Genomic DNA, 18,903 nt, shown 5'->3' with positions numbered 1-18,903 from the left:
TTTCTTTTGTGTTATTTTGGCAACAAACTAAAAAAAAATTCTGCATCCTTAGTCAGAATTTGGATTAGTAGACATTCAATAAATGTTTGTTGAAATGAGCAGAGATTTAGGAGGCTCATCAAACCATGCAAGGTCATTCAGCTATAGAGTGGCAGATGAGCTTGTACCCCTGTTTCTCATGTGAACAATGAATAGTGGGAATATTGAAAAGAATAGTGTGTTCCTAATTATCTACCTTGTGGAAACTACCACGTAAGTTATTCTACATATTTTAATTCTACATGGTTATTAGGCTTATCTATAGATAGCAAAACTGAGGTTTGCAAGGTCATGTGGACAAAAAATTGTGAACCAGGGATTCAAATCAATGTAGTTCAAAAGTGTGATGCACTCTGATTAACTTTCCCTTATGTATCCACTCACATTCAAACTTGTGGCAGTTAAAAATGCACCTCAAGGGGCGCCTGGGTGGCTCAGTGGGTTAAGCCGCTGCCTTCGGCTCAGGTCATGATCTCAGGGTCCTGGGATCGAGTCCCGCATCGGGCTCTCTGCTCAGCAGGGAGCCTGCTTCCCTCTCTCTCTCTCTCTCTCTCTCTCTGCCTGCCTCTCCATCTATTTGTGATTTCTCTCTGTCAAATGAATAAATAAAATCTTTAAAAAAAAAATGCACCTCAAGTGATCCCTCTGGGTTTTTGTTGCTAGATCCCTCAGAACCCAAGTCCATTCTATCAAAGAACATTTGTTTTAAAATGGTAACTAGAGTAGATGCTGAGCTTGTCCAATACAATCAGAATTCAAAACCCACCCTATTTACAAAATGTGAAAAGAGATCAGAAAAAGCTCAAGAGAAAATTTGAATTTCCAAATAGCCTCAAGAAACAGTACTATTTTTAAAAATGCACAATTTAATACTAGAAGAGCTTTTAATTTATGGTTGAACAAAAATCATTTTTTACTTTCTCTTTCCAGGATGCGGTCTAAATTACCATAAGAGATGTGCATTTAAAATCCCCAACAATTGCAGTGGCGTGAGGAGGAGAAGGCTCTCCAACGTTTCCCTCACTGGGCTCAGCACCGTCCGTACGGCGTCTGCTGAGCTCTCCACCAGCGCCCCTGAGGAGCCTCTCCTGGTACAGCCTCCTGTTTATCCATTTATCCTTTTACATAAGAACCTGTGGGCCAGGGTGATAACAGTGTCAATCAAGACAGGGCCCTGGGAGGGAGGACACAGCCAGGGTGTTAATGACTAGGTTTCTTCAGGGCCTGTGCTATAGGTTGGTCAGTGCTTCATCAAATATCCAACAGCTTTGAGTTTGCTTTTATCTGTGAGCCTCCTGCAATTAGAGATATGTGAGGTTTCATCGTGGTCATCAGGCCAGAGCAGCACAAATTCATGTGTGACTATTGCAAAACATAGTTTGTTGGAATTTAGAAACCAGAGATAAAAGAAGTACTTCTCCGAAGATGATTAGAGTACTTTGTGACGTAGCTGAATATTTATTCTGGGAGAAAATTTTAAATTTGCTCTTATGAAAATAGGAAAGTCTTTAACGTCTTGGCATCACTAGCATACATTTTGGAATATTGTCAGAGTGACACTGATTGACAAATGCTGAGAGAAAAATTGGACTTGAATACGTTAAATATTTCCATTAGCTCTAAAAATACTTATCATATGGATATCACTTAAATATTCTTTTTTAAGACAGTTAAATTGGATTTTTCCAAACATATAAAACCAAGTAAAAATTGTGGTAATTATGTGAATTATTTAAAATAAGAACATAAGCTAACAGTGTGAGACATTAAATTTCCCATATTTACTCCATGTGCCCCAAAGAGTATTACAAAGACTTTTTATAATCTAGCTATTATAAAAATCAATTAAAGAAAAACATTAAAAATTATTACAACATTAAGGTTAAATTCATCCTTCTTGGAGTAGAAAGAGGCAATAAATTTTGAAGACATCTCTTAAAAAAGGTGTATCAATGAGTCCCTTGTTTGGAAACTGTTTTATTGTGATCTTTATATCATTTAAATTTTGTTACAGCATAAACCAGACATATCGCCCAAATGAATGCCCATTTTGGTAAATAGGAAAATGTTATAGTCTGTCTTCCCAAGACTTTCTTTTGAGACCTTGTTGTATTTTCAGTCTGTCTTTCATGAAGGAAACCTGTTGAGGGAAGGCAAGTACTTAATCCTGCCATTAACTAGAAGAATATCTTATGTTTGGTAACTATTCAAAATGTATGTGTGTGATATTATCCTGTAATGTCGCATTAATGGAAACCAGTGATAGTCTAATTGGAAGATGCTTAAATCAAAAGCTATTTACTTTTTCAAATAATTCATGTCAGCTTCCCAATTCTGAAATTCCTTGATTTAGTTTTAATTTTTATAGGTAGTGATTTTTCAAGTTATAGCAGTTACTCTCACTTTTAAGTCAGTCACTGAGACAATGCTTATAGAATACTTAAAAATAAGTTTAAGAAGCAAAATTGTAAATTAATTGTATATTATTTTTAGTTCTTAAAATTTTATCTAACATCCCACAAGAAATCTAAAGCTCTAAAGCCATTTGTTTTTGGACTAGATTAGAATCTAGATGATTAATGCTGAAGATCCTTCTTTTGGATCTATGTTAACTTTTTATAATATATACATATACATCTATCACATTTATATATATACATACACATACAGCCATATAAATAATATAGAACATTACACACATAATTTAGATTTTATAAGTATAAATTGAATTACATATTTAAATTATATGCATGTATATATTTATAAATATATATAATTTATATGTAAATATAATTTAGGTTACGTAACTATAGTCTTTAACATGGGTTTTTAAATCAAATTATTTAATTGCTTTATTTAACCAAATTAAATAATTATTTCATCATTTGAATTACTTGATTACAAGCTATATTTTGCACGAAATCTTGAAATTCATTAGTGCTTTATTGCTGAATGGAAATTCTTATAGTAGAATGCTTAAAATGTTTTTTTAATGTATTTTTTAAAATCCGTTTTTAACCATGTCTGTCAAAGAGGCTTATAAGATTGTGACCAACTTAGAAATTTGTGAGGTGAGAAAATACTGGAGCCATAAAATACTTTGAAAGATACTATTATCATAAATTTTCATAACGTACTATAAAATGCCCGACAGGTAGCCTTTAAATGAGCAATGACTTTGGAAGTAATATTTGTGACACTATTTGAAAAGTCATGTTTTACACGTATCAAAGCTCTTTGTGCCCTTATGGTATACCTATTTATCTCTTCTTCTTATCCAATACCTGAGAAAGGAAGCCAACACTGGCCCACTTTGAGAGGGCACATATTTTCTGGTTGTCTTGGGTCATGGTCATGCCTTACCTACTTTATGTAGGGACAAAACCACCCTACCCAGGCATTTTGGAGTACACTGATTATGTCCCTCTTTATCCCTGGGCAAGACATGAAAGGTCAATAATTGCAATTAAAAATTTATAGTAAATGTCTAATCAAAAGTAATATTATGGCAATAATAATAAAACCTTTTAGTAATAGATACAATAAAAGATATTTTTCCATTTCTGAAAAAGACAATGACCAAGATAAAAAGATGGCATTGCAGCATTGCTTTTTTTTTTAAGCATTGCTTATTAATTCCATTATTCATCCATGTTGCAATTATGCCATGACAAGTGTATAGATTTTTCTCTCAAACATAAGAAAATGATTTTTCCTGTCCATTGTTGATGGATTATTTTGACTATAAAATCATCATTTCACATACAGATGAAGACACTGGTAATTCTATTAATTTATTAATTTTTGACACATGAATTGAATCTCAGATTTTCATATTACTGCTAAGATTAAAAAAAAAGTATAACAACATAGATCATATGACAGGCTCTGTCTGTCACCAGTTTTGGCAGTAAACTGTTCATTATAACAACCATGAGGCAGCCCCTCTTTTAGGAAGACCCAAAATGCAGTCAGTTTATGGCATAACAACTCAACAGGGGTATATACCTTTTAGTAAATCATCACCAGTATTAGAAGGAAATGAGAAAAACTCAACAGGTTCTTAAGTAGGATACATTAATATATTCTATCATTATATATAAGTATACTTAATAAGATGATATCCATTTTATATGTTTTTAAGAAAATCGTAGAAGTCGGGGTTAGATGATCTTGTCATTTCTGTCTGTTTTACTCATTTTTTTCATCTTTTTGTTTTAATTTACAAATGTTCTTGTGGTATTTGGGAAAAGTCAAAACCAATTGAAACCATGTTTTACAAGACTTAGTCTTAGACAAAAAGTTGATCTTTTTCAGAACTATGAAGAAGTTTATTTATATCTCATCAGTGTCCTACAAGGGACAATTATAAAAGCTGAATAAAACATAACAGAAGAAAAGAGAACAAAATAATACTTGGAGGTACCCAAGAGCTACCAAAGCAATCAGGATTTGAAGTACCAATGTCTCAGAAGGAAGGAAGTCACAGAGAGGTCAATACACCCAACATGCCCCCACAACAAACAACTATCTGGCCCCAAATGTCAGTTGTACTGAGGCTGAGAACCCTTGAGGTAGAAACATGCTGGAGAATTTCCATATTATAAAGTCACAGTTAAGACAATGTAGATGTCTTTAGCACAAGGCTTAAGTATGAAAAAACAAGGTGGTATTATACAAGAACAGAACAATAAGCCAATCAAATAGAATAAAGAGAGTTTAGAAACTACCTGTATGTATGTATTCGCCAACTGATTTCTGACAAGGATATCACTGCTGTGAGTAAAGATGGTCTTTTCAACACATATTTCTGGGACCAATTGGTTATCTATATGGAATACTTGAATCTTGACTCTACCTTACACCATATACAAGATTAATTCCAGGTAGACTGGGAGCTTCAAGGAGATAACATAGAAGAATAGCTACAAGAAATTGGGGTTGGAAAGCTATATATATATATATATATATATATATTTTTTTTTTTTTTTTTTTTTTGACAGACAGAGATCACAAGCAGGCAGAGAGGCAGGCAGAGACAGAGAGAGGAGGAAGCAGGCTCTCCGTGGAGCAGACAGCCCGATTGTTGTCAAAGGGAAAAGAGTGAAAAATTGGAGATCATTAAAATTAAGAAACTGTTTTCAGCAAAAAATACCAATGAGTGGAAAGCAAGTCACTGAATGGGAAAAGATCTTTTCAAGTTATCTATCTTATAAAAAACTCATATTCAGAATATACAAAGAACATCTACAAAAATTTAGAAGATAGACAACTCGATTTAAAGATAAGGCATAAGATAAAGATAAGATATAGATAAAGATAAAGATAAGGCATAAGATAAAAGATACAGGCAAAAAATACTTGAACAGCACTTTATAAAAGAGCACAACCAATAATGTACTTCATTAGTTATAAGGAGTCTAAAGTTAAAACAAGGGGCACCTGGGTGGCTCAGTTGGCTAAGCATCTACCTTCAGCTTGGATCCTGGTCCCAGGGCCCTGGGATCAAGCTCCATGTCAGGCTTCCTACTCACTGCAGAGCCTGCTTCTCTCTCTCCTACCCACTCCTGTGCTATCGCTGTCTCTGTCTCTGTCTCAAATAAGTGGATAAAGCTCTTTAAAAATATAAAATAAAGTTAAATCAACAGTGAAATAGTTCTACATCAGAATGTCTAACATTGAAAAAAAACCCCGACAATAGCAAGTATTGATGAAGATATGGAGGAACTGGAACTCACATATACTACTACTGTGTGGATATAAATTGGTTCAACAGCTTTGGACAATGGTTGGCCTTTATCTTCTAAAGCTGGATATATGTGTATCATGTGACTCCATAGTTCTACTCCTAGGTTTATATTCAACAGAAAAGTTTATAGACACATATATTTCTATATGTGTCTTTCTATAGAAAGATTCTAAGTGTCTTTCTATAGAAAGATATGTACAAGCATTTTTTTTGTTTCTTGCTTTTTAATATTTTTAATATTTTAGACTTCATTTTTAGAGCAGTTTCAGCAAAACTGAAAGAAAGATACAGAGATTTCTCTTATACCACTTGCCCCAGCACATGCATTGCCCCTCCCATTATTAACATCACTTGTCAGAGTGGTACTTTTGTTAATACTGATGAATCTACTCTAACGCGTCATAATCACCCAAAGTTCCACCTCAGTGTTTGATCTTGCTGTACGTTCTTTTTTTGGGCAAATGTATAATTGTCTGTTCATCATTATGATATTATATAAAGTACATTATGATATTATATAAAGTACTTTCACTGTCCTGAAAGTCCTCTGTGTTCCACATGTTCTTCCCTCTTCATGTTCACCTGATTTCTGCTAACCAGTGTTCCTTTTATTTTCTCCATAGTTTAGCCTTTTCCGGAAAGTCACATAGTTGGAATCATATAGTGTGTGTCCTTTCCATATTGGGTTCTTTTACTTAGTAATATGCATTAAAGTTTTCTCCATGTCTTTTCTTAGCCTGAGAACTCTTTCCTTTTAGCATGGAATAATATTCCATTGTCTAGGTATCCATGGTTTATTTATCCATGCACTGAACACAGAACATCTTGGTAGCTTCTACATTTCAGCAATTACAAATAAGGCTACTATAAACATCCATGTATAGGTTTCTGTGTTGACATAAGTTTTAACTCTTTTGAGTAAGCATCAAAAAGCTTGATTAATAGATCATAAGAGTATGTTAAGTTTTATAAGAAACCATAAAACAGTGTTCCAGAATGATTGTATCATTTTGCATTGCTACCAGCAAGGGATGAGGGTTCCTGTTAGTCCACATCCTTATTAGCATTAGGTATTGTCACTGTTCTGGACTTTGGCCATTCTGATAGGTGTATGATTGTATTTCATTGTTTAAATTTGCATTTTCTTGATAACATATGATGTGGAGCTTCTTTTCATAATGCTTATTTGCTATCTGCTTGTATCTTCTTTTTGTTGTTTGAAGATTTTTAAGTAATCTCAATGCCCAGCATGGGTCTCGAACTTACAATCCCGCAATCAAGAGTCTCATGCTCTACTGACTGAGCCAGACAGGTACCCCTGCTTATATCTTTTTTGGTGAGGTGTCTGTTAAGGTTTTTAGCCCATCTTTAAAATTAAGTTGTTTTTCTTATTGTTGAGTTTTAAGAGTTTTTGTATATTTTAGGTAATGATCTTTTATTAGATGTGTCTTTTGCAAATATGTTCTCCCAGTCTGTGACTTGTCTTTTACTTCTCTTGACAGTGTCTTTTGCAGAGCAGAAGTTTTTAATTTTAATGAGGTGCAACTTATCATTTGTTTCTTTCATTAATTGTACCTTCAGTGTTATATCTCAAAAGGTACAACCATATCCAAAGTCATGTAGGTTTTATCCTATGTTTTCTTCTAAGAATGTTATAGTATTGTGTTTTACATTAAGGTCCATGATCTATGATTAAAGTTAAATTTTTCTGAAGTGTGTAAGGTATGTGTCTAGAGTTTTTATTATTATTATTATTATTATTATTTTTTTTTTGCATGTGGAGTTTGGTTGTTTGAGCAGCATTTGTTGAAGAAACTATTTTTGTACATTGTATTGCCTTTTTTTTTGTCCAAGATCAGGTGACTCTATTTATAAAGGACTATTTTGGGGCTCATTAATCTGATCCATTGATCTTATTTGTCTCTTCTTTTACCAGTACCACACTGTCTTGATAATTCTAGTTTTATAGAAAGACTTGAAGTCAAGTAACATCAGTCTCGGTCCTCCAATAATATTCTTCTCCTTTAATATTATGCTATTATGCTATTCTGGATGTTTTTCCTTTCCTCCTAAAGTTTAGAATTACTTTGTTGATGTCCATAAAATAACTTGCTAGGATTTTGATTGGGATTGCATCACATCTCTAGATCAAGTTGAGAAGAACTGACTTCTTTACAATATTAAATTTTCCTATCCATGAACATGGAATATTTCTCCATTATTTAGTTCTATATATAATATTACAGCCAACTACTAAAGAAATAGGCAGCTCTCTTTATCTTTCATCTTTATCATCATGTGTTTCTGGTGATTCTACCTTGATAGCAAAGTAGAAAGAGCTGTGTGTTCTCCCCCAACATTTTCTTTAAAGTAATGGTCCTATCAAATACTCTGCCAAAAAAAAAAAAAAAATCCTGATCAGACAATACTGGGAAGTCCTTCTCAGTTCATTCATGTATTGGACATTGTAATATTTATTAAGAACAATTATGGGTCTTAAAAATCTTGGAATAATGAAATCAGTGTTCCTAAATTAACTCAAGTATGGAATCCCTTTTTCTCATAATACCTAGGGATATCCTATTTGGGGGCAGAATGCACCTTGAGAAACAGTAATTTAGAGGAATAAATGAACATATGTTGCATAGATCATCTTCAAATATCATGAGCTGAATAGCATTCAGCCAAAACTGAATGCTGATGAGAGCCCTGAGTAAAGGTATTCAGAGCTTACAAATGAGAAGAAAATCATGAACTTTACATATCAGATATGTTGAGGAGCATAAGGATAACACCTTATTTTGGAAATTAAAAAAATTGAGTTCCTCTCCCAAAAAGAAAGCTTTGCCATCTCTATAGGAAAATGTTCCATAAAAGTACACACAAACAGGGTTATAATTTTATCTTGTAGGGACACAGGGCAGGCTTTCCCAAGATGGGCCACTTTGGCATAAAGATTATTTTGAGTTAAAAGCAATCAAAACCCAACAGATGCAGGAAAAGTTCTAGGCCTCCCCCACAACTGCCTAAATTTACATTGGAAAAGAGAGCCTGTAACAGGAAGAGAGCTATTAATAGAGACTCCCTTTACCTAAGGAACTTATCTGCATAATAGGGCAGCTTTATTTTTCCAGACATCTCCCTTCACCTTCTTGTTAAAACCTTCTTCCCAAAGACCTTCTTCCCTTTACATATCCTCAAACTCTACCCCCTTCATTAACTCATACGAGCTTCATGTTTCCTCACTGTTTTTGAAATTTCAAGTCTGTGTGGATTTTTCATATGTATTCCTATTAAATTTGATTTTCTCCTGTTAATCTCTTCATGTCAATTTGCTTCTAAGTCCAGCTAGAAGGACCATAAGGCAGAGGAAGTTCTTCTTCCCTAACATCCCCAGTAGTCTGTTTCAATCTGTTCAAACGAGCAGTTATTAACCCTGAGTTCTGCACTTGCATCATGTCAATCTAGAAATATAGCAGATATTACTGGGTAACAGTAAATCTTAGCTGAACCTCAATCTAAATGTCCACTACTTCCCAATGTCTCTGATTGTTGAATAGGATATCAAGGTTCAGAAAACAATGGCCATGCCTTTTTGTTAAGAAAAAGAGTCAGCTGTATTTTGGTTTTGATTTGGGATGAAAACAACATATTCAGTGTAAATACAGGATATGTAGGTCTACTTAACCAAGTTTCTTTTATTTTTCATTGCTATTCCTCTTAAAACAACTTTTTAGAATAACCTTTCTTTTTTCGAGTTGTACTTCAACCTTGAATGAAATCAGACAGAAAACAGTGATATGCAGCAAAGACTTTTAAGATGAGCAAAGAATGCACTGTAGGCATATTTCTCTCATTAAAACTTTAACCCACTGTTGGACTTTCCAGGTTTGTAAACCACTGACTAATACCGATTATTCATCAGGTTATTCTCGCCAGCAGGCAGATAACAACTATGTAACATTTGATTACTTTGATGACCTTTTTCATTCTTTTCCCATTGAGAGGATGAATTATTGTGAAGAAAATCTAATCTTTCCCGTAAAGGTCAAAAATGCTTCATTTTGACTATAATTTATTTTCAACAAGGTGAAGGAGCTGTCTTTCATCACTGACATCTTAACAAGTAGGTTTTTTTTTTTTTTTTTTTTCACCTCTCCCAACTCACAATTGTAAACTGTGCTTCTGCAGTCTTGGCTTAGTGTCCATAATTCCATTTAAATGTTAAAAAGTGTTTTCCAACTCAGATGTCTCTGTGACCCTAAAGGCTATTTAGTATAATATTTTGCTTAAAAATACATCTATATAAAATATTACTGGTAACATGCCTTGCTTTCTTCAAATAACATCATTTTCTTCTCTTTTTTCCCCTTTATTCTGCATCTTTGCCTGTTTTTTGCTCTTCCAACTTCATGTTTCAGTCTCCTGTGAGTCCTGGCTTTGAGGTAGGTACTAATTCTACCTGACAGTAGGAATATGCTTCCCCATCTTTTACAAACCAGCATAATGCTAATAGGTTGACATCAGACAATTATTTACATTGACTTTGTGAGAGTAATCAAGTCAGAGTTTAGCTCAGAATCCAACCTGTTGAACTGCAGAAAGCCCATAGGTTTTTCTAGGAAATTGAAAAGGCAAGTTGAGAATAGAACAGAATACAGTCAGCATGCACCTCACCAGTAGCATGTTAACTGAAATGCGTGCATATTAGAATTGTATCCTGAAGACAGGTTCCACAGAACCATGCAGAGTGAGGCCACCATCCCAACACACACACATGTTTTAGCTGGCATGGTGAGGTATACAACAAGAACTGCCTGAAGATGAACTTACCTTTTTTTTAAGAAAGGAGCTTTTAATCCTTAATGTATTATCTGTTACATTCTATTTAGTTATTTTTTAAATGGATTGTATGCAAATAGATATATCAGGTCTCAGTCCAAGAAGAAATTATATCTAGAAAATTCACAAATTTTCATCCTTGAGTTTTTAATTAAGCCCCCACCCCTCCAAAACTGGCCTTTTATTTATCTTAAGCAATTGATAGCCTGGATATGGGGAAAGGCATTTAGATCACATGTTAAAGCAGAGTATACAAGGGTGCTTTTATTATGATAACTTGTTTTGACCAATTGACATGTTAATATTTAGTTTTCCTTATTTCCTTACTTCTGGCAAATTGAGAATTGACATATTATTTTTCTCAAGAGACTATAAATTTCAAATACCATTATTAGTGTCCATTCTTAGATGGTCTTGTTAAAGTAACTCTAACAAAGGAAGCTAATGAAAACACAACTAGAACGTGTTCTAGGTTAAATAGAATTGAGAAGTCAAGATATCTTGATTCATAGGATTATAAAGTGAAGAAATCTACTTCAATAATAGTAAATTTCTGTGTTTGGGCAAAACATGCCCTATTTAGAAAAGTCCAGGGTGAAAGCTAGGTAATTTTTTTTATATTCTTGCAAATTTAAATTGTGTAATTTACAATGCCTTCCAGACATAATTTGAAATGGGAATTAGTATCTTTCCCTTCAGACTGTCCTTTGGGAATGAAGCTAAAGAAGAACAAGAAGCATTTTTTCACTTCTTTCTCCTACATTGCAATCAGGAAAGATTATCTAAGGGACTGAGGGAGATAGTCTACTTTTATGTGAAAGTTATACAACCTAAAGGCCACTAGGCTTTCACAAGATGGCTCCTGATGCAAATAAGATGCATTTTCAGCACAAGCTGTTGTTCTTGAACTTGTTTATATCCAGTTTGTTGAAAAGATAGCAGACTTTTGTCTTTATACTTGCCTTGGAAGAAAATGATGCATAAGTGTAAGTTGCAGATAGTAAGTGTAAGTTGCAGAATTATTATAAAAACCTGGTCACGGTTCCACGCTCGTGTCCTGGTCAATTAACACTTTTAGGTTTATAACTCTGGAGTGTGAAAGCATACAAAATTACTTAAATTCTCTGCTTTTATGTAGCTTGCATAAATGGCCAATGTACAAACAAATAGTTATAGTATATATGTCTTTGTAAAAGCTTCCTGGTGTTATAATGCAGTGATATATATTAATTTTCTTAATCTCTCCTATTGAGTAGTTTGTTTTCATTTCTTTTATTTTAGACATAGCTGAAATAAGCATACGTATGTTTTTGTTGTTCATTTGTAAAAGTGTTAGTAGGTTTTCCGGTCAACATTTGTTGAGTGTATTTAGTAAGTTATCTTCTTAGAAGCCAAATGGACTGAAGACTATATACAATTTTTTGCCAAAGGGATTTTCAAAAAGTTGTAAAAGTTTAACTTTATAATCTTGAGAAGTACAGTGTATGAAAGGTTTTACTGCCTTACATTCTTCCTGACAATAGATTTTATCAGTATTTTAAAAGGTTTTGTTTTGTTTTATTTTATTTACTAATTTGATAGGTGAAAAATTTCTGTGCTTAAATATTATTTCCTTATTGGAGGATAAACAGCTTTTCATATATTTATTGGCCGTTTGTATTTCACCTGTGGTAAATTGCCTATCTTTTTTCTGTTGAGCTGCTTATTGGTTGCTGAGAATCTTTATATATGATTAATCCTCTGTTCATCTGCGGTGAAAGCATATTTTCAGTTTCCTGTGTGCTTTTGCTGTCTTTTCCCACACTGCTTTTAGTAGAATGAAGCAGAATTTAAGACAGTGTTGTCCTTTGCAGTCACAAGATATAGTGATGATACATTGTTTTAAAAAATAAGTTGGGTCTTATGGAATTTTCAAAATTTAAGAACTTTACTAAAGAGAGAGGGGAGCAGAAGGTATACTGGAGAGAATTATTGGGGAGAATTTCCCTAATATGGCAAAGGGAACGAGCATCAAAATTCAGGAGGTTCAGAGAACGCCCCTCAAAATCAATAAGAATAGGCGCACACCCCGTCACCTAATAGTAAAATTCACAAGTCTCAGTGACAAAGAGAAAATCCTGAAAGCAGCCTGGGAAAAGAAGTCCGTAACATACAATGGTAAAAATATTAGATTGGCAGCTGACTTATCCACAGAGACCTGGCAGGCCAGAAAGAGCTGGCATGACATTTTCAGAGCACTAAACGAGAAAAACATGCAGCCAAGAATACTATATCCAGCTAGGCTATCATTGAAAATAGAAGGAGAGATTAAAAGCTTCCAGGACAAACAAAAACTGAAAGAATTTGCAAATACCAAACCAGCTCTACAGGAAATATTGAAAGGGGTCCTCTAAGCAAAGAGAGAGCCTACAAGTGGTAGATCAGAAAGGAACAGAGACCATATACAGTAACAGTCACCTTACAGGCAATACAATGGCACTAAATTCTTATCTCTCAATAGTTACCCTGAATGTTAATGGGCTAAATGCCCCTGTCAAAAGACACAGGGTATCAGAATGGATAAAAAAACAAAACCCATCTATATGTTGCCTCCAAGAAACTCATTTTAAGCCCGAAGACACCTCCAGATTTAAAGTGAGGGGGTGGAAAAGAATTTACCATGCTAATAGACATCGGAAGAAAGCAGGAGTGGCAGTCCTTATATCAGATCAATTAGATTTTAAGCCAAAGACTATAATAAGAGACGAGGAAGGACACTATATCATACTCAAAGGGTCTGTCCAACAAGAAGATTTAACAATTTTAAATATCTATGCCCCCAACGTGGGAGCAGCCAACTATATAAACCAATTAATAACAAAATCAAAGAAACACATCAACAATAATACAATAATAGTAGGGGACTTTAAAGTTTTAAAATTATTTTAAAATATCTTTCAGGAATCATTTGCTATTATTGCTTTGAAGTTAAAGGGCTCTACAGAGAATCTATTTTTGGTAAAATTAAATGCTTCTAGTCTAGTCCTATGGTAATTCCTAATATTCAGATCGCCTTACAGAAATTATTAGGAAATAAGTTGCTAATTCCAAACGTTTTCCTTGTGTTTGACTGTTTTATATCCTCACCTTTTGCATCCTTTAGTTTTTATGAAAGTTAGATAATATTCAGTTTAACTTGTTATTAAGGGTGCATATTTTCTAAATAATAATTTGCCACAAACTGCTATTACTTTGATAACATTTACTGACTCACATTTAATTACATAAGCATTGTATTAAAAGGAACTCATGCCTGAATACTTTCCTAGAAAAATCTCCCCCACAAATGATTCATTCAGTTACTGTTTTTGCTCATTAAAAAAAAAAAAAAAAAAAAAAAAAAAGACAAGAAAATACCAGTATTGAATTATCTATCAGTTACTGGATATCCTGATACCCTTTATCATAGTCCAGGTAGATTCTTTTCAAATGAGCAAATAATGGGGGGGGGGGGCTATTTCTAATCCTGAATGAAACTATGATGATATTTCTGACCAAATAAAATATTTTCCAGGATATTTTCCAAAGTAGAAAAGTCTATGTAGAAAAAAAGACTTCAGTTGTTATTACTCTTGTGTTCTGGGGTTCCTGGAATCCTCATGATTCATCTGAATTAAAAAAGTCATTTTTCCACTGAAATATGCACCATAACGTCCATGTAGTACATTTGCCAGATATTGCAAGGTTTCGTTTGATGATTGTGTAAACTATTTCTCCAGATTCAGACCTGGGTAGTGTGTATGTTCAGTGAGGAAAAACATCCAAGAGTTCTTGAACCAGCACGTCTCCATCCTCTGAGAGTTAGGAGAGTATGTGCAGTGGTGGGTTTGTCAGGAAGGAGCCCTTCAGTAAAATTAAGAGTGTGTGGTCTGCTTGATGTGTTACTAATCAGCTGTTGCCTAATTTCATTCACCATGTCCGCCTTATTATTAATTACATTGCTCTGTAATATTAAGTACATGTATATTATTAATTCATGCTCTGAACAAAAACTTCCAGATGTAACTCTAAATGTAAACACTCAGGTGTGTTTTTCATGAACTCCCCCCTGGGAGAGGGGCATTTACCACTTGCCCACACTTACAAGCATATGGGTCTTGGGAACTAATGGATCTTTAGAGCAGGCTCTGAAGGGCCTGTGTTCCCCTTAGAAAAGGGACCATGGCTTTCCTAACTCTTCCCACAGCCAAGCCTTAAGACACAAAACACTGGTCTCTACCTTGCCCTGCAAAACAGCCTCCACCCCTTCTTATCAATAAGAGACATTTGTTTAGTCTATTGTCATGCCAGACCTAGCCAGATTTCAGTCCCTTCTCATTTAATTCCTGACCAGTCACAACTACAGAGGTCCTAGTGGGTTCTTAGCTGACTACTATGGAGAAAGAAAGAAAGAAAGAGAGAGAGAGAAGGAAGGAAGGAAAGAAAAAAAGGAAGGGAAGGAAGAAAAGAAAGATTACTCAATGTTAACTCTGAGAGTTTGTGTCTTCATGAGTTTCTACTCAAAAAAAAAAAAAAAAGTGAAGTTTTGTCTAAGAGAAATAATAATGAAGTGTGAGGAAAATGGAAGATTAGAATTGGTGTTATGAATTACACTTCCAGAAACTTGAGAAATAATTCAGATTCTAACGTATTTTATCTGTGTTCTCAGAAATATTTAGATAGGTGATTTTACTTCAATCATTAGACATGGTTTTCTACCATTCTATTTGATCAGATGAATTCCTCTCTTCCTTCTCAAGAAGAGTGAAAATATTACCATTTTGATAATAAATATAGTGAAATGCAAGATGAAACAATGTCCAGAAGTTAGGAACAAATATACTCTTGCCCCAAATAGCCCAGTGTTTTGGGTGCTAACTATTTTTCTGTAGCTGAGCATTGAAAATACTATTGAGTGGTATAATTGTATTGAGGTTGTGCTTTCTTGTATTTTTTAAACTCAAAATTGATGGGAAAAAGTCTCATCTTCTTCTCTCTTTTTTAAATGAGTTATATTAAAATCTAGCTCTTGGTTCTACCATGTTTCAGAAGCACAAGTGTGCATACACACACACACACAGTGCTGTGTGTTCACCATTCACTGTTATAGGTTAAGAGTCTATAAAACACTATAAAATTATCCTTATGAGGCCTTAAGTTACACTTATTTTTGAAGGGAGAGGCTAACCTTTATAGCCTTGAACTGTGTTTATGGCGTGCTTTTCCAGCTTTTCCTTGGTGTCTCTAAGGCAGTAGTCAGTGTGACAGCCTCTTTCCAGATCATTTCATTCAGCTTTCCTGTGAGTTCATAAACCCAGAGCAGGCCCCTGTCAACTTAGGCAGGATCAGATACTATGGTAATGGATGTTCCTGACATCACTATTCTTGATTTTTCCACATAATCTATTTACCTTCTGCTCTATTTTCTATGTGTAGACCAACTCTGACATTTGAAGCCCCAGAGAAGAAACTGTTGACATGCAAAATTATTTTCTTCCTCAGTGAAAGTGCTCCTTTTTTATTGTGTAAATTTAGAGTGCCTGGCATTAAGGTCACATTGCCTTCAAGTAAAAAGAGAGGTTATCTTCTGTTATGTTTCCTCTTTCCTCCAAGAGCCCACGATTTGTAGGGTGTTGGTAACTGACATTTTGAAAGAACAGTGCATGTAATTTGCAACAATTCTTGAACCGTCTGGTGCTTTCCGTGCAAAGGGTGGATTGCTTAAGCAGATAGTAAGGCTTCTTTACCCTTCATTTCTGTTCACCCAAAATAGAGTAATGCAATAAAAAAGTTAATGTAACTTTCACGATTATTTTAGCACTCAGGAAATCCAGACCACCTTGTATTTTTAATACAAGATTATACATATATATGTTATTACCATGAAAGCTTTCACAAATTGCAACCTACATTAAGAAATGCATTCTCCACTGTAAAATATGGCTTCGGTCACCACTAAGCAAGGGCACACTTTTTTTTTTTTTTTTCCTGCCATATAGCAACTCTTTTCACTGTTATGAAAAGGTGTTGATTAGCTTTTATTTATGCTATATATATTTAGGGTATCCAACTGAGTGAGGAGGCAAACTCATTTATCTGGCATACTTGGCAGACAGTTCAAGGGATGTAGAATCAGAACTGTAGCAGAACAGCACTGAACAATCAAGTCGCCAAACACCCTAACCTCCCTGTACTCAGTGAAGTACAGGGCATGGAAACATGATTGTTCCTCTATGAATTCCTTTTCCCAGTGGTCTTCAGATGTGTATCGTTTACCCAACAACTGGTCTGTGCGGGAAAATCCCTCACTCCTTGTGTGAGATGTAGTGTGCTCATCTAAATGGTGATGAGAGAAGTTGATCGTTTCTTTTTGCTTCAGAAAGTGGTTGGCCTCAGGGGCGCCTGGGTGGCTCAGTGGGTTAAGCCTCTGCCTTCGGCTCAGGTCATGATCTTGGGGTCCTGGGATCGAGCCCCGCTTCGGGCTCCCTGTTCAGCAGGTATCCTGCTTCCCCTCTCTCTCTGCCTGCCTCTCTGCCTACTTGTGCTCTCTGTCTCTGTCAAATAAATAAATATATATATATAAATAAAATCTTTTTTAAAAAAGAGAGAAAGAAAGTGGTCAGCCTCAGACTGTGCCTTCACAGTGATGTTTTACTGGCAGCATCTCGGGGTAGGGTTAGATAAGCATTTCAAAGAGAGATTAAAGAGGTATCAGAGTATGTAAAAGAAATCTCCAAGTTGTCTCAACATATTCATGGCAGGATTCACGTCAGGGTCAACACGAAATGCTTATTCTTCAGGAAGCCTTTTTTCTGAATGACCACCTTTGCCTCCACCATGCGGGTGGTTTCTCTTTTCTTGGAACCTCCGTATATATGGGCACTTAATCTATGCAAGATGGCATTTCAGAAGTTGGTGATACAGTGATGAACAAAATCATCAAGATGCTCTCCTCATGGCTCTTACATTATATTGAAAGGAAACAGTAAAAATCCAATATCCAAGTGGGTGAATAAGACAGTCGTAGGCTGCAGTAATAGCCCTGAAGGAGATAGGATGGCGTGCCAGAGAGTAATAGAGTGTGAATGGGGAGTGAACAGTAGGCTGGGTGGTCTGGAGATCTCTTGGAGAAAGTGACATATGAGCTGAAATCTAAAGAATAAAGCAGAACCCGGTATGCAGAAAGAAGGGAAGAGCACATATTGTGATTGTTGATAGTAAGTTATTTTGTATCCAGAACTCTACTGGATTTAAGGTTACCGGGCACAGAGATTTATTTACTGGTCTTTCTCTGTCCTGCAGCATCTGAATTCGGCTTTCAGGTAAGATTTGCCCCAGGACTCCTGGGTGGCTCAGTGGGTTAAGCCGTTGCCTTCGGCTGAGGTCATGATCTCAGGGTTCTGGGATTGAGTCCCGCATCGGGCTCTCTGCTCAGCAGGGAACCTGCTTCCCCCTCTCTCTCTCTCTCTGCCTGCCTCTCTGCCTACTTGTAATCTCTCTCTGTCAAATAAATAAATAACATCTTCAAAGAAAAAAAAAAATAAGATTTGCCCCAGGAAACACTTGTTCAATTGAATAGATCAATCATGTTGGCAGGAAAAGAGAACTATCGTAAGGCGCTATTCCGCACAGTTCTTGGAGTGATAGTCCAAAATGCTAGATCTTAAAACTTTTGAAATAAAGGATTAATGTTTGTTTGGATGCTTTCACATAGCTGTGCTCATATCTTTTAAGTATAACAGCACCTGAGTAGGAAAGTAGGCAGACAACTGGGTGATGCTCATATAACAGAAGCTGTTTATTCATCTAGTCATTCTGTTCTAGAAAACATGCATGACTCAGATGCTCTCCTCTGAGCACAGACAAGCTGGTTGAAAGTCTCTTCTGTAGGTCAAGGTTAAGAGATTCATAATATTTTCACACTGCATTTTGGCGTGTGCAGAACATGTTATTACTTAATTATTCTCACTCTTCCCCTCCCCCCAAGAATTCTTCCATCATAACTTAAGTGAAGGGAAGAAAATACCTTCTGCTTTCACATTGGCATAAAACCAGGGGATGTGAGAGCTGGGAGGGGCTGAGGAAGAGGAGTCACTGTTATTACCCAGCACGGGACCACCTGAATTCAGAGTTCCGATACCAACAGGCTGTGTGATCTGGGCCAAATGATGTGACCTCCCTGAGATTCAGTTCTCTTATTTGTAAAAGGGGGTCATAACACTAGTGGGCATGAAGTTTAAATAAATTAGTGAATG

At 35.4% G+C, this 18,903-nt stretch overlaps 1 protein-coding gene across 5 annotated transcripts in view; it reads left to right on the top strand.

The window, feature by feature from the left end:
- Positions 1-18,903, top strand: part of PRKD1 (protein kinase D1) — a 336,833-nt gene that overhangs the window by 254,285 nt on the left and 63,645 nt on the right. For 3 of the 5 annotated variants that reach the window (XM_059181822.1, XM_059181820.1, XM_059181823.1), the window contains 2 exons: positions 970-1,130; positions 10,210-10,233. In XM_059181822.1, the coding sequence (XP_059037805.1) occupies positions 970-1,130; positions 10,210-10,233 (185 nt within the window). The remainder of the gene's footprint in view (positions 1-969; positions 1,131-10,209; positions 10,234-18,903) is intronic. The other 2 variants (XM_059181821.1, XM_059181824.1) reach the window with 1 other exon arrangement.

The sequence above is a fragment of the Mustela lutreola genome, chromosome 7 (assembly GCF_030435805.1).
Source record: "Mustela lutreola isolate mMusLut2 chromosome 7, mMusLut2.pri, whole genome shotgun sequence".
Classification (NCBI taxonomy): Eukaryota; Metazoa; Chordata; class Mammalia; order Carnivora; family Mustelidae; genus Mustela; species Mustela lutreola.
Note: the sequence above shows the minus strand (reverse complement) of the source record. Positions and strands in the feature narration are given on the sequence as shown.